Source organism: Dromaius novaehollandiae, chromosome 9 (genome assembly GCF_036370855.1).
Source record: "Dromaius novaehollandiae isolate bDroNov1 chromosome 9, bDroNov1.hap1, whole genome shotgun sequence".
NCBI classification, from domain to species: domain Eukaryota; kingdom Metazoa; phylum Chordata; class Aves; order Casuariiformes; family Dromaiidae; genus Dromaius; species Dromaius novaehollandiae.
The window spans coordinates 31033661-31045739 of record NC_088106.1 but is presented as its reverse complement, the minus strand read 5'-3'; the positions used below and the strand labels follow the sequence as shown (position 1 = coordinate 31045739).

General features: G+C 61.8%; 2 protein-coding genes across 4 annotated transcripts; one reads left to right on the top strand and one right to left on the bottom strand.

Annotated features, from left to right (window-relative positions):
• The first annotated feature begins 366 nt into the window (after window positions 1-366).
• MAB21L4 (mab-21 like 4) lies at window positions 367-7819 on the top strand. Its single transcript, XM_026109390.2, has 5 exons — window positions 367-953; window positions 1775-1997; window positions 3776-3929; window positions 5522-5878; window positions 6165-7819. Exons 1-5 carry the CDS (start codon window positions 449-451, stop codon window positions 6255-6257), a joined length of 1332 nt encoding a protein of 443 aa, XP_025965175.2. The 5' UTR covers window positions 367-448; the 3' UTR covers window positions 6258-7819.
• AGXT (alanine--glyoxylate aminotransferase) lies at window positions 6586-11647 on the bottom strand. 3 transcript variants are annotated; one of them, XR_010390554.1, is made up of 13 exons: window positions 11356-11647; window positions 10988-11180; window positions 10593-10657; window positions 10405-10505; window positions 10129-10199; window positions 9656-9740; window positions 9193-9288; window positions 8717-8786; window positions 8450-8545; window positions 8078-8206; window positions 7426-7571; window positions 6820-6876; window positions 6586-6725 (listed from the first exon to the last, which is right to left on the bottom strand). XR_010390554.1 is itself a non-coding variant. In XM_026109387.2 (12 exons), exons 1-11 carry the CDS (start codon window positions 11608-11610, stop codon window positions 7464-7466), a joined length of 1269 nt encoding a protein of 422 aa, XP_025965172.2. In that variant the 5' UTR covers window positions 11611-11647; the 3' UTR covers window positions 6586-6725; window positions 7426-7463. The 3 variants fall into 3 exon arrangements, 2 of the variants coding, with proteins under 2 accessions (XP_025965172.2, XP_025965171.2); XM_026109387.2 differs by lacking the exon at window positions 6820-6876; XM_026109386.2 differs by lacking the exon at window positions 6820-6876 and having other exon boundaries at window positions 6586-6728; window positions 11356-11646.
• Window positions 11648-12079: the final 432 nt, after the last annotated feature.

Sequence of the window (12079 nt, the reverse complement as noted above, 5' to 3'; positions counted from 1 at the left end):
AGCCCACGCGTGGCGCCGGCCCCTCGCCCCTTCCCCGCGGCAGAGAGGGGGGCGGCAGGGGAGGGCCGAGGCCCCCATGGTGGGGGGGAGAATGGGGCCGCACGTGCTGGGGGCTGCCGGTGCTTGGGGGTCGGGGCGAGCGCGGGGCACTGGGGGCTGCGGGCCTCCCTGGATGCTCTGCTGAGCGTGGCCAACACACCACCACGTCCCCCTGGCACGACCCGCCGACCCCCGGCTGCTGGGGGGGTGGGGGGGAGGCCACGCTGTGACCCCTCTGCCGTCCCGGGTCTGCCACCGGGGAGGCCGCGCGCCCCTGGGCTCGCCCTGGCGCGGGCGAACGCCCGCCGGAGCTTCCCTCCGCCCGCCCGGCGCCTGCTCCCCGCCCTGCCCACATATTTCCGCTCCTGCTCGGAGCAGGAGCGTTGCGGAGCCCTGCCGGCGCCCGGCCATGGCGGCGCGGGTGCCCCGCTGGCGCAGCTACCTCGGCGGCATCCTGTCGCGCGAGGGGCAGCGGGTGGAAGGTTTCCAGCAGGCTGAGGACGTGCTGCTGACCCTGCTGGAGCACGTGCACGAGCAGGAGCCCCGCTTCCTTGTGGATTACTGCCGGAACCTGGAAGCCTTCGAGTTCGCCCTCCGTGCCTCCGAGGGTGCCGTCATCCTGGAGGTGCCCCTGCGGATTGACGGTGACGCCCTGCGGGCGCGGGCATGCTGGCCAGGGGACAGCCCGGCCGAGAGCGTGGTTCCCGGGCACCCTCCAGCGTCGGGCGCCTGTTACCTCGAAGTGCCCTCCGAGGAGACCGGTTTGAAGGACTGGACCAGTGCAGATGCTTCGGGTGTGCTGGAGCAGGCGGGTGGCACAGCGTGCCTGGTACCGGGCAAAGTCCTCTGGCGCCTGAAAGAGCTCCTTGTTTCGGCCATCGTGCACTGCCAGCGCCGCTTCCTCCTCCAGCCAGGTGGGTAAGCTAGCGGGGGCCTCCCCAGCCGGGAGCCGCCTCCGGCTGGGACGGAGGGGTCCGGGCTCCGCAGTGGTCCCTGTGCGTTACCCCAAGCTCCTCGGCAGGACATCGCTCCAGTCCCTGGAGGAGGCTGCTCGGGGGGCGAGCCGGAAGGGTGTCAGAGCTGGACCAGGGCTGGGGCGCGGGTCCGATCCTGCACACGAGTGGGCCCCAGCTGGGAGCACTGTCTCTGGGAAGGATGTGGTGGGGAAAGGCCCCACCGGGAATGCCCGTGGGGATCGTATTGGCATCTTTACACATTTTCCATCTCTGAATGCTCTTTTTCAAGTCTTGGCTTTGATGAAGGGGAGGTGATGTTAGAGGACCAGGGGGTCTCAGAAACTCCTAACCCAACCCCACCAACCAGTCCACCATCCCCTCCTGTCTCCTGGGCCAAGTCAGAGCCCTTCATGATTTTCCTCCACCCCCACAGCCTGAGACCTTTTCCTGATCAGTTTTCCTTGGATCGTACCATCTTTCTCCGCACTGTTCTGCCACCAAACTGTTCTGCTGACCGGGGCTTGCCTGGGCTCCTGCCGTGCCTGACCCTGAGCCTCGCTGCAGCAAGGCTCATCCTTCCCGAGCAAGGGCCACATGGGGGTTTGAGGAACGGCCTTCTCCTGGGAACTGCAGCCAAACCACAGCGCTGGAAAGGAGTGACTCGAGTGGGGTGGGACGAGCCTGTGGGTGCTGTGGCATGTACCCGGTTCAGCCTGAAGGACTGGCTGTGGTAGCCTCCTGGCCTTCTCCTCTGATGTGGCTGAACTCTCCATGTCTAGGTGACCTCAATGCTGAAAATTTAAAGGAAGATGCCATGGAGCTGTCCCTGCTGGTCCGGGGCGGGTGGAAAACCATACGCTTCAACATCGTCCCTGTGGTGAGGAGGCAGCAGGAGCCTCTTGAGCTCAGCGGGCAGCGGAGTGACAGGGGCTTCCCTGAAGGCAGCCTCCGGAAGGCCACGCAAGAGGCCCACTTCGTCCCTGCCTCTCCCTACTGCTGGAGGTGAGGTGCACACAGCAGGTTGTACGGGGCCACACACACAGCACACGGTGATCACGCCTGTGTCCCACCTATCCTGGGGGCCCCTGGCTGGCAGCACTGCTGGGAGCATGCAGAAGTGGGTGGGATAGTACAGGGAGAAGTTTGCTGTGGCCAGCTGGGGTGAATTCACCCCCTCATCATTAAAATTATGATCAAAACCACTGTCCTGTTTTGGGGGAGACAGTGGAAAAACATTAGCCAAATTTCAGGCAAGACCAGGAAAGAGGGCAATAATGCAATCCCCACTGGAGGGCTCGGTACCAGGAACATGCCGAGATCTTTGGCTGAGCTCAAGCACCCAAGCTCAGGTGCAGCTCAGGGTAAGACCAGGCCCTCTGTGAGTTTGGGAGCTATTCCAGGGTCCTGGTAAATCCCCCGAGGTGGGGGAGTGCATGGGGGAACCCTTCCTTGTGGAGTGCCTCTGTAGCACACCCCTCTTTCCAGGGTAGGTTTGATGGTCTCAGCCTAGTGCAGGGTAATTTTCCTGCTTGGTGGCCTGGGAAGGAAGATGAGCTCTTGGTGTGCAGAGCTCCCCCCAAGCCCTCGCTGGAGGCTGTGCTGGCCTTGGGGGACATGGGGTGTGTGATGCATTCCCAAGAGGCTGGGCTCACACGCCGAACCCTCCCAGTCAGGACATGCCACACAGGGTGTTTAGACATCTGGCGAGGCCCCCAAATTGCTCCCAGAAGCTGAGCCTCAGAAGGAGCAGTGCAGAGGGTGGTAGCTCTCTAGCTAGGGCTTTGTGAGCAAGTCCAGGCATCTCATAGCAGCGGGTGGAGGTGCGTCCCAGTGTGGGCTGTGGGAGGGAAAAGGGCTGGGGTGACACACACCTCGCCTGCGAGCACAGTTACCCAGCCCCGAGGAGGGGCTGAGCATCTGCCTGTACCAGCCCAAATTCTTTTGGGCACAAGCTGGGTGTCCAGCCCAACCCTGCACGGTCAGCCTCGCCTCTGGGACAGCCTGCAGCACTCCCCAAAACACACAAGGCTGGTATATAAGGAAACACAGCCCTGCTTCAGCTTACGCTCGGTCCCTCCTGGGAGCGCAGGAGCTGCTCAGCAGCACCTTGTTACGCTGCAGATCTCCTGGGTCCTCCCTTCCACCCTCCTTTCTCACCAGAGGTGGCTGCAGGAGGTAGACTGGGGACCCTATGCAGTTGGGACCACACTGGGTGGCTGGGTGAGTCTGCAAGGCTTGGTGGTGCTGAGCTGCTGGGGCTGGCTGGGGTCTTGGGTCCTTCAGTGCCTGTGGTGAGCCTGTCCCTGCACCTCATATGGCTCAAGGCCACGGTCCGTTCTCCTGGGAGATTTGGGACAGAGCCCGGGCTGCCACAAAGCCACATGTGACTTGCAGGGCTGGATGGCTGCTGGGGGCAAACTGCCCTCGGCTCCTGTGATGTGGGGGGGAGCCAGCCCCCAGGAAGCTCCCGCCTCAAACCTCCGTCCCCAGAGCTGCTGGCTGTTTGGTTGCATCCAGGCCAATATCTCAACACTTGGTCTTTGCTCTGGGATATCTTGACTCCCAGGGCACCCAGATGGGGTGCTGCATTCGCTGGTGCCAAAAAGCAGCCTTCTGCCTTCCTGCTTACTCCTGGGCCTTTCCCTAGCTCCTCCAGCTGTCCATCTCCAAGCGTTCCAGGTCACTGTAGATATCCTTTCCCTGTCCACTGGCTGCGAAGATCCAGGTCTCTAGTCTGGGTCGCCCTGCACAGCCCTCACCAGGCCACTCGCTCTCCACAGATCCTCCACTCACCTTCCAGTCCTGAAGCTGCTCCGTGCAGTGGGCACTCTGAAGGGTCCCCGTCTAGACAGCCTGCGCCTGCTCGACCAGGTCAACTGTGAGGACTGGAGGGAGGACGGCAAGAAAGGCGGCCTCACGTTCAACCACCTGAAGGTAGGTTCTTCCTCCAGAGCTTGTGGGAGTGCAGCTCTCCCGGCTGAACGCAAGGCATGGGCAGAGCCAGAGCTGCTCCCTAGCCAGAGGTGAGGCTTGGACCTCACTGAGGCTCACTGAATTACCGCTGGAAAAGGAGCCCAAGCAAAAAGCCAGAGCAATTTAAGTATATTGGAACATATCAGCCCGTGGCTATGTCCAGAAAGGATGCACATTGCTGTCACAGAGTGCGTTGATCCTTCTCCAGCACATGCTACCCTCTCTGGAGATGGCAAGCACTTGGGGGACTGAACCAGCAACCTCCGGTACAAAAGACCCTGACTGTTAAGAGCTCCCTTGGAGCAGCTAAGTCTTCAGGGACAGTGCTGGGGATGGCATTGCTGTGTCTGCCATGCCACATGCTGTCCTGTGTCCCGGCATGCCAGGAGGTGCCTATGAGTGGCTGAGGGTGGCATTTCTTTCTCTGACCAAACCCTCTCTCCCCGCTGAACCTGTTCACAGCGCTCTGGGCCAGTGCCAGGTCATGAAGGGCTGTGCCGGGGACAGCACCTGGTGTCACAATCGAGGTGTGCTCTGTCGTGTGGCATCTCGGCGGGGTGGAGGTGGAGAAGCAGGCAAAGATGTCTTCTGCCAGGAGAATGGCTTCAGCTGAAAGTAACCCAAATCCCTTGGGTTTTATTTTTAGATTGTCGTTTTTTTGCAATTAAGAAAAGATACAATATGCCTTTTTCCTTCAAAAAGCATCTTCTTTAGATTTCTGATCAAATACAGACTGACCCACCACCGTGTGCGGGGTTTCACCGTAGTTTTTCTACTTGGCCAGAGCCTTGAAAGTTCACTTGAACTGAGCCGGGAAGTAAAGGCAGCAGCACTAAGACATCCCTGTTGTCATGTGGATATGGTACAGCCCTGGGACAATAACATGGAGGATGCAACTCCTGACAAACCTGACTGGACAAACAGACCTCCCTGGGCTAGCAGGGATGCACCTGGTCCAGACCATGCTGGCCTCTGTCCCCATATGTGCTTCCCATTACAGTCTGGCACCAGAAAGTAGCAATCACTGGGCCACTTCTCAGCACAGTGCCAAGGTAGCTGATGTGGTAATCGCAGGGTGTTCACATACACTGTGGATGGCTGACGTGACATGGAAACTGTGAACAGTCCCTGTGCTTTAATGTTGTCTCTTGTCTGTGGAAAGCTTGTGCATATCATTTCAGAGCTGCTGCATGGCTGAGATGTAGAGTCTTGTCTGTCTCAGAGCCAAAACAGAGGCTCTCTGGGGGATGAAGAAAAGCTTCAGAAGGTGAACAGAGAGTAGGGGGATGCAGGGACATCAGCCTGCGTCTGCAGGCAGCTGAAGCAACAGCTCAGAGAGACTGTACAGTCCTGTCATGTCACTGGGATGCTGAGCACAGCCAGATGTGAGATTGGTGCTGAGAGCTCAGCTCCATGCATGTGGAGATGGTTGCATGGTGACTCAAGGGACTGGAAGGTGCACTCTTTGTAGGGAGTGTCTAAGTCCCCTTGGCACTGCAGCCCAACCCTGCCGGCACCCCACAGCTTCCCCTTGCCACTCTCGCTCCCCACAGATGGTGCTGCTGTGGAGCACAGAGCTGTTTCCCTCACCAGAGGACTGGCAGGACCTGGAGGGCTCGGTCTACATGCTTTTGGTGATCCTCCTCTGCTGCTTGGCCACCCAGCGCTTACCCCACTTCCTGCACCCAGAGGAGAACCTGTTCCAAGGAGAGCCGCTGGACTTCAACTCACTGTACTGCAAGGTGGAGGGCTTCGCCCGGGACCCCCATCGCTTCCTCCGCTTCCACTTTGGCTTCCCTGTGCACATTGATGGCCTGCAGGCAGATCCCGGCATCAGAGCCCTCCTGCAGCTCCCGGCCAAGGACAAGGCCTACTGGGACACAGCCTATTTCGACATCCTGCTCAGCCAGGTAACTGGGAGGGGATACCAGAGACCCCAGGGGCTTTGCTTGGCTGGTCTTGCCAACATGAGGCAGTGCGTGGCAGTGCCAGAAACCTGCTTGGTTGGGCAGTTTGGGGTGTGCTGGAATTTGCTTCGAAGAGCTCCCCTGCCCTTGGCCGTCACTGGCATGTGCTGCCCAGCCCGCTGTGGCGTTTGGCGGCTGAGGGAGGCTGAAGAAGGGCTCACCCAGAGTGCGCTGGGCTCGAGCAGAGCAGGAAACCCCCTCCCCTCACTCCCTGCGTGTGTCTGCTCAGTTCCAGGTATACCGGATTCAGGACCACACGCGCCGCTTGGCTATGTCCCAGCTCCTGTCCAAGGCCCGGAGAGAAGCGCTGGTGCAGAGCTGAGTGGGGCCCCACTGCCAGCCCATCCAAGTGTCTCCCCATTGCCTTCCTCACCACATAGGCCCTTCTCTGCCAGCAGCCTGAGCTCCCTGCAGGGAGAAGGGAAATCCAGCTGTGGCTGACCTTAATACATTGTCACCAGAAGAGGGAAGAGGCAAGAAACCTTCTTCTCCTCTAACAACCGGAAAGACCGACCCAGCGCTCTGCCTGCCTCAAGCTGCACTCTCCACCGTGCTGGGCAAGGATGTGCCTTTGTGGTGCTTCTTTTGACTGTACCATTTGTCTCAAAGCTCGGAGAGCCCAAGCAAGCTACAGGGGCCAGGGAGCCGCATGGTGCTATGTCACTTTATTCAGGAAAGGTGGTACCAGGGAATGAGCGCGTGTTCATCGCAGCTGGATGTGGGTGCACGGCCTGTCAGTTCCCCCAGGTAGAGCTGGGCCCTGGAATGGGTGTTTCACATCTCTGGATACCTGCTGTTGAGGACATGGCTGTTCTGCACTGCTGGGCTTTAGGAAAGGACCAGCTGAGGGTGATGGTGATGGAAAGGACAGGAGGGGAAGGGACCTGGAGGTGGGTCCTGCCTCCGGCCTGATCGTCAGCTTGCAGAAGGGCTGTCATGCCCTGTGGCAAGAGGGAATGGAGGAGGTGAGGGGGCCAGGGCATTGCGTGTGAGAAGCAACCCTATGAGAGGGACAGGGAGAGGGATATGTAACCACATCCCACATGCCTGCGCAGTGTCCTACCGACATGCTGCTCTCCTGGGCCTCACCCCACAGGATGGCTCCAGGGGCAGTGCGGGTGCAGGCTCGGGGACCCCTTTGCTGCCCACCCCTCCGCCCATGCATGCAGGCCCAGTGTCCTGCGCTGCAAGGCCAGGAGACATTGCCAGCCAGTGCAGCCAACGGCACTGGGGCCCGGGACTGGCCATATCACCCTTCTTCCCTCCCAGCCCTACAGGTCCCACACAGCCCTGGCTGTCCGGCTGTCAAGCCACAGCCCTCGCCCCCTCCGGCAGATCCTGCCGTTGCTACCAACTTCTCCTTCCCCTTTGGTCTGTGCCATTCTGCTTTGGCTGCTGGGTGCTGCAGCATTTGCTGCCAGGTCCCCGGGGAGCCAGAGGACCCCCTCTGCCCACCCACCGGCCTAGGACAGGAGCAGAGGGAGCAACACCTTGGCTGGACCCCGTCTGCAGCCACGGCACAGGGCGCTCACAGCTTGCTCTGGTGACAGTGCTGGAGGGCGTCTCTCAGGGCGCAGAGCACCTTGTCCGCATTGGCTCTGGTTGAGTTGTAGCCCATGAGGCCAATTCGAAGAACCTGGGAGGAGACAGACAGGTTTCTCACTGCAGCATAGACCTTCAGGACTGTGCCCTGGCCCCCCGTCTCCCCTCTGCAGAGCAGAATTGCTGGCAGCAGAGCAAAGGCTCCCTCCAGCCATGGTGCGGAGCGAGGGGTATGCAAGGGAGCAGCTGTGCATGCGTGCGTGTGTGCATGTGTGTGCACCTCCTGTTCATTCGTATTTAATATGCATTTCCTCTCAGTGATGATAAAGACATGTCACCCCACTAATTATGTGTGCAGTTATTCAATCGTGTTGCAGCAGTTCTGTATGGTTAAGAACTGATATGCATTGCTGCAGGCAGTTGGATGTGACCGTATATTAGATGTCTGTGCCTGGCATCCCAGGAGCCTCAGCTCATCTCGGAGGCCCTGCCGATGGATGCAGCCTGTTTCTGGCAGTGCAGCGTCTGGGTTCAGTGCCTGCCGGGGGACCACAGGGTGAATTTGGAGCAGTGCAGCAGGGAGAGGAGCACCCTTCTCACCTTGCCTGCCGAGGGGCCCAGGCCCCCAGCGATCTCGATGGCGTGTTTGTTCATGACAAAGGCCGTGATCTCCTTCCAGTCGTAGCCCGTGGGCACTTTGACGGTGGTGACGGTGGGAAGTCTTGCCTTCTGGAGAAGAGAGAAACAGGGTCAAATCTGCAGCCTCTGGCCACTTGCCAGTCCCCCAGGAGCCCTGCAGCCTGGGAGGAGAAAGAATCTCAGAGCAGGGGAAATTCGGGATATTCTTCTCCATCTGTGAAACCACTGGGGGAGTTTGCATCAAAACCCGCCCAGGCCAAGTCTCTGGTAGAGGAACGCCGCTGTGTCCTCACGCCACCCAGACCCGGTGGGACGGGCTCGCCCCAGGCCTACCTCCTCCTTCACAAAGAGCTCAAGCCCCAGGTCCTGCAGCCCCTCGCACAGGTAGGTGCAGTTGGCCCGGTGGCGCTCCCACAAGCTTTCCAGACCCTGTGCCGTGGCGGCCATAAAAGAGAGACAAGGTCACCACCGCTGCCGAAGACCTCCTGGTGCCCTTTCTTTCACCTAAACTCTACCAGTAATGAAAGCAGCGCCGGGCTCTGCTGTCCCCTGGGGCTCTGCCCTCTCCCTCTCCCTACGCCAAGCCCTGGTGCTGCTCACCAGCTCAGCCAGCATCGCCAAGCCCTCCCGCAGGCTGAAGAAGCTGTTGATGGGCGCCGTATGGTGGTACCTGCAAAACCCAAACGGCACCCCGGCGGGCTCATCCCCCGCACGCCGCAGAGCCGCACTTCCAGCTCGTGGCGGGGGGCCGAGGTGCCGCCAGGCTCTGCCACCTGCACTGCAGCCGGCACGGAGGGGAGCGAAGTGCCCAGGGCAGCCCGCGAGGAGGGAGGGGTGACGGGGAGAGGGGGCAGAGCCCTGCATGGAGGAGCTGGTGTGATCCATCTCTGCAGGGCAGGTGACCTGCCAGCTGGGCGAAGGCTGGGCTGGGGAGGGGACCAATGCTGGGCACCAGGGTGGGGTGGAAAGGGCTCTTTCGGCAGGGGTGGGTGCGAGCTGAGGGGAGCTTTGGGCAAAGGGAAGCAACATGCTTTGGGATGTCTGTGGCCGTCTGTCCCGGGACAGCCTCCCCTCACATTCGTGGCTTGCCGTCGCAGCCCCAGTAGTTTGCCAGCCAGCCCATGTCTAGGTAGAAGGAGCGAGGCTTCGTCTTCCTCCTCAGCATCTTCTCCCTGGAGAAGCAGAGCACAGGGCCTGAGCTGGCCCCTGGGGACCCCCAGCAAGGACCACCCCATCTCCCCGTGCCAGCTCCAGGCTGGAGGTCTGCCCTGTGCCAGGGCCTCCTCAAAGTGAGTACTGGGGCCAGCATGGAGCAGGGAGCGGCTCTTGCGGAGCTCTCGGTGCCAGCCCCAGGGCCGGCATTGCTGCGAGGAGATGTAGCCGGCACAGGGCCTGGCTCTGAGCCCAGCAGACCCAGTGCTGGGAGTGCTTTCCTTAGCAGGGCTGGACCAGATGGGTGGCAAGGGAGAGGGGATTATGGCCTGCCCCATTCCTGCCCCGCGCAGCCAGTGCCCACGGAGGGGACAGGGCTGTACCTACCTGGCTCGCTCGCTGAACGAGATGGGGGCACTGCCAGGGGGGGCACTGAGGACTTTCTGAGACCCTGAGTACAAGACGTCAATCTCTGCACAAAAGGAGAGAAAGCTCCTCAGAGACCCAGGGACTCCCTGGCGGGAGAGGTGTGTTGAGCCCCCCAGGTCTCACTTGCATTTTGCCCTGCCGTGAATGGTGTGCGGGGAGCATGGGGTGGGTCACAGATGCTGTGGGGTCCTGGTTGTGTTTGGCCCACTTTGAGGAGTGCCTTGGCACCTCTGACCATCCCCACCAGGAGATGGAGGTGGCCACAAGGTGTCTGGCCACAGCTGGAGCAGCTTCTAGTGTCACTGGCATGCAGTGACAGGCAGCGGAGCTGATCCTGCTTCGATCTCCCCCCCTGCACCCCAGCTTGAACTCCCAGTGTGCGGGACCCTCTTGTCCACCTGGGTGTCCCCAACAGCATCCACAGTTCTTACCCTGCTGGTCCATGAGGATGGGCGCTCCCCCGAGCGATGCCACCGAGTCCACGAGCAGCAGGCAGCCATGCCTGAGGGAAGACAGAGCTCAGCCCTGGCCTCCCGCCACCTCCTCCTGCTTTCGCACCCTTCCTCCCTCCCCTCTTCCTCCAGCTGCGGGTGTCCCAGCCCCACAAGGCCATGAGTCAGGAATCAGTCCCTGCGCCCCAGTCCCAGATGCCCAGCTGGGCATGGGCTGCCACCTTGGGGTCCCGCAGGCACCCGCCGCCCACTGACCGGTGGCACAGCTCGCCCAGCCCCTCCAGCGGCTGCAGCACACCCGTGGAGGACTCGCCGTGGGTGATGAAGAGCATTAAGGGCTTGTGCCTCACCAGGCCCTGCGCGGGAAGAGAGATGGAGAGGAACCGCTCAGCTCCGGGGCTTGTGGGCCGGGATGGAGTCCACTGCCTGCAACCGGCACTCACCTCCTCAATGTCCCGCAGGGTGAAGTACTCGCCCAGGGGCTTCAGCAGCTTATGGACGTTGGCCCCTGGAAGGGATTTGGGCAGAGCGAGAGTGAGGCTCAGCCCTTCCTCCTGCTCCACAGGGGAATAAGTCATGTATTAACCAGGAGTGGAGCCACTGGCCAGGGTCTGGCTCCCTGGGGATTTGCCCAGCGGAAAACCCATAAACTACCATAAGCAGAGGGGTATCATTTGGGGCTTTTTCCTGACCCCCAAGCCGTGTCTCCAGCCGTGGCAGCCCAGGACGGGGACAGTGGGCAGGATCTCCTGGGCGAAGGTGTCCCACCCCGTGAGCAGCCGGTTAAACCCTGAGCAGCGCGGGTGCGGTTTGGAGCCCGGCTGCCCCCCCGGCATACCCAATCTCCCGGCGATGTCGGCCGCGCGCTCGCCCCAGATGCCGTTGACGGCCACCAGCACGGTGTCACCCTGCTCAACCAGGTTGAGGAGAGTAGCCTCCATGGCGCAGTGGCCGGTGCCGCTGATGGCCAGGGTCAGCGGGTTGTGTGTCTGGAAGGCGTACTGGATGCCTGCCTTGATCTCGTCCATGATCTGCAGTGGGCAGCAAGAGACCACTGCCGTTACCGCAGCCCTCGTCCCAGCTGAGCCCTGCGGGCAAGTTGCCACCGCAGATCCGGCTCTCTAGCACGGGTGAGGGGCTGTGTGGTGGGGTTACGCTGAGGATGAGGAGGGGAGGGGAGGCAGGCAGGGCCAGGAGGTGACTCACCTGCAGCATCTCAGGGTGCATGGGGCCCAGGAGCTGCTGGCCCCCCGCGGCCCGGATGCGAGGGGGCACATTGCTGGGCCCCGGCCCCAGCAGCAGCCTCTGCGACACAGCCAGAGGCTGGAGCAGCCTCTCCGGGGGGGCGACGCGCAGCAGGCCGGCAGCCATGGCGTGCCGCGGTGGCCCCGGGAGCCGAGCCGGGAGGAGAGGAGCGGCAGAGGCGGCCCAGGCGGCACCCCGCACCGCTGCGCTGTGCATCACCGCAGCCAGGAGAGTCCGATGCCCCGGCGGACCCCGACCCCGGGGCAGGACGCTCCCCCTGCCACCAGCCCGGACTCTGCCCCCGGCCGCCTCCTCGCCCAGTTAATGTGCCACTAACACCAGCCGCGCCGCCCCAGCCCTCTCATTGCAGGGGATCCCCCCTGCCACGGTCTCTCTGGGGACACATCTGCCCCTCGTTGACTCCGTGTATCCTCCCTGCACGTAGTGGCACTGTTGGCAGACACTCCACGAAACACTTGCCCGCAGGGCTGGCTGCCGCAGACAAACATCCCCCACCTCTTCCAGCCAGCATGGCAACACAGCCAGTCCCCCGCCTGCCCCTTGCAACAGCCGTGGCGTAAACCACCGCTCATCACAGGTCGAGGTGGCTCTCTCTGGCCCCAGGTTGATGAATGCCCTGGGCTGCAGTCCACCTCGTTGTCTCCATGCTGCCAGACACAGCGTG

Excerpts from the sequence above, each read along its gene's own strand:
- MAB21L4 (XM_026109390.2), top strand. The coding sequence starts at position 449 with ATGGCGGCGCGGGTGCCCCGCTGGCGCAGCTACCTCGGCGGCATCCTG. Across the intron at positions 954-1,774 it reads CCGCTTCCTCCTCCAGCCAG|GTGACCTCAATGCTGAAAAT; the intron begins GTGGGTAAGCTA and ends CTCCATGTCTAG. Across the intron at positions 3,930-5,521 it reads TCACGTTCAACCACCTGAAG|ATGGTGCTGCTGTGGAGCAC; the intron begins GTAGGTTCTTCC and ends CGCTCCCCACAG.
- AGXT (XM_026109387.2), bottom strand. The coding sequence starts at position 11,610 with ATGCACAGCGCAGCGGTGCGGGGTGCCGCCTGGGCCGCCTCTGCCGCT. Across the intron at positions 10,200-10,404 it reads CTGGGCGAGCTGTGCCACCG|GCATGGCTGCCTGCTGCTCG; the intron begins GTCAGTGGGCGG and ends GTCTTCCCTCAG. Across the intron at positions 8,546-8,716 it reads TGGCGATGCTGGCTGAGCTG|GGTCTGGAAAGCTTGTGGGA; the intron begins GTGAGCAGCACC and ends GCCACGGCACAG.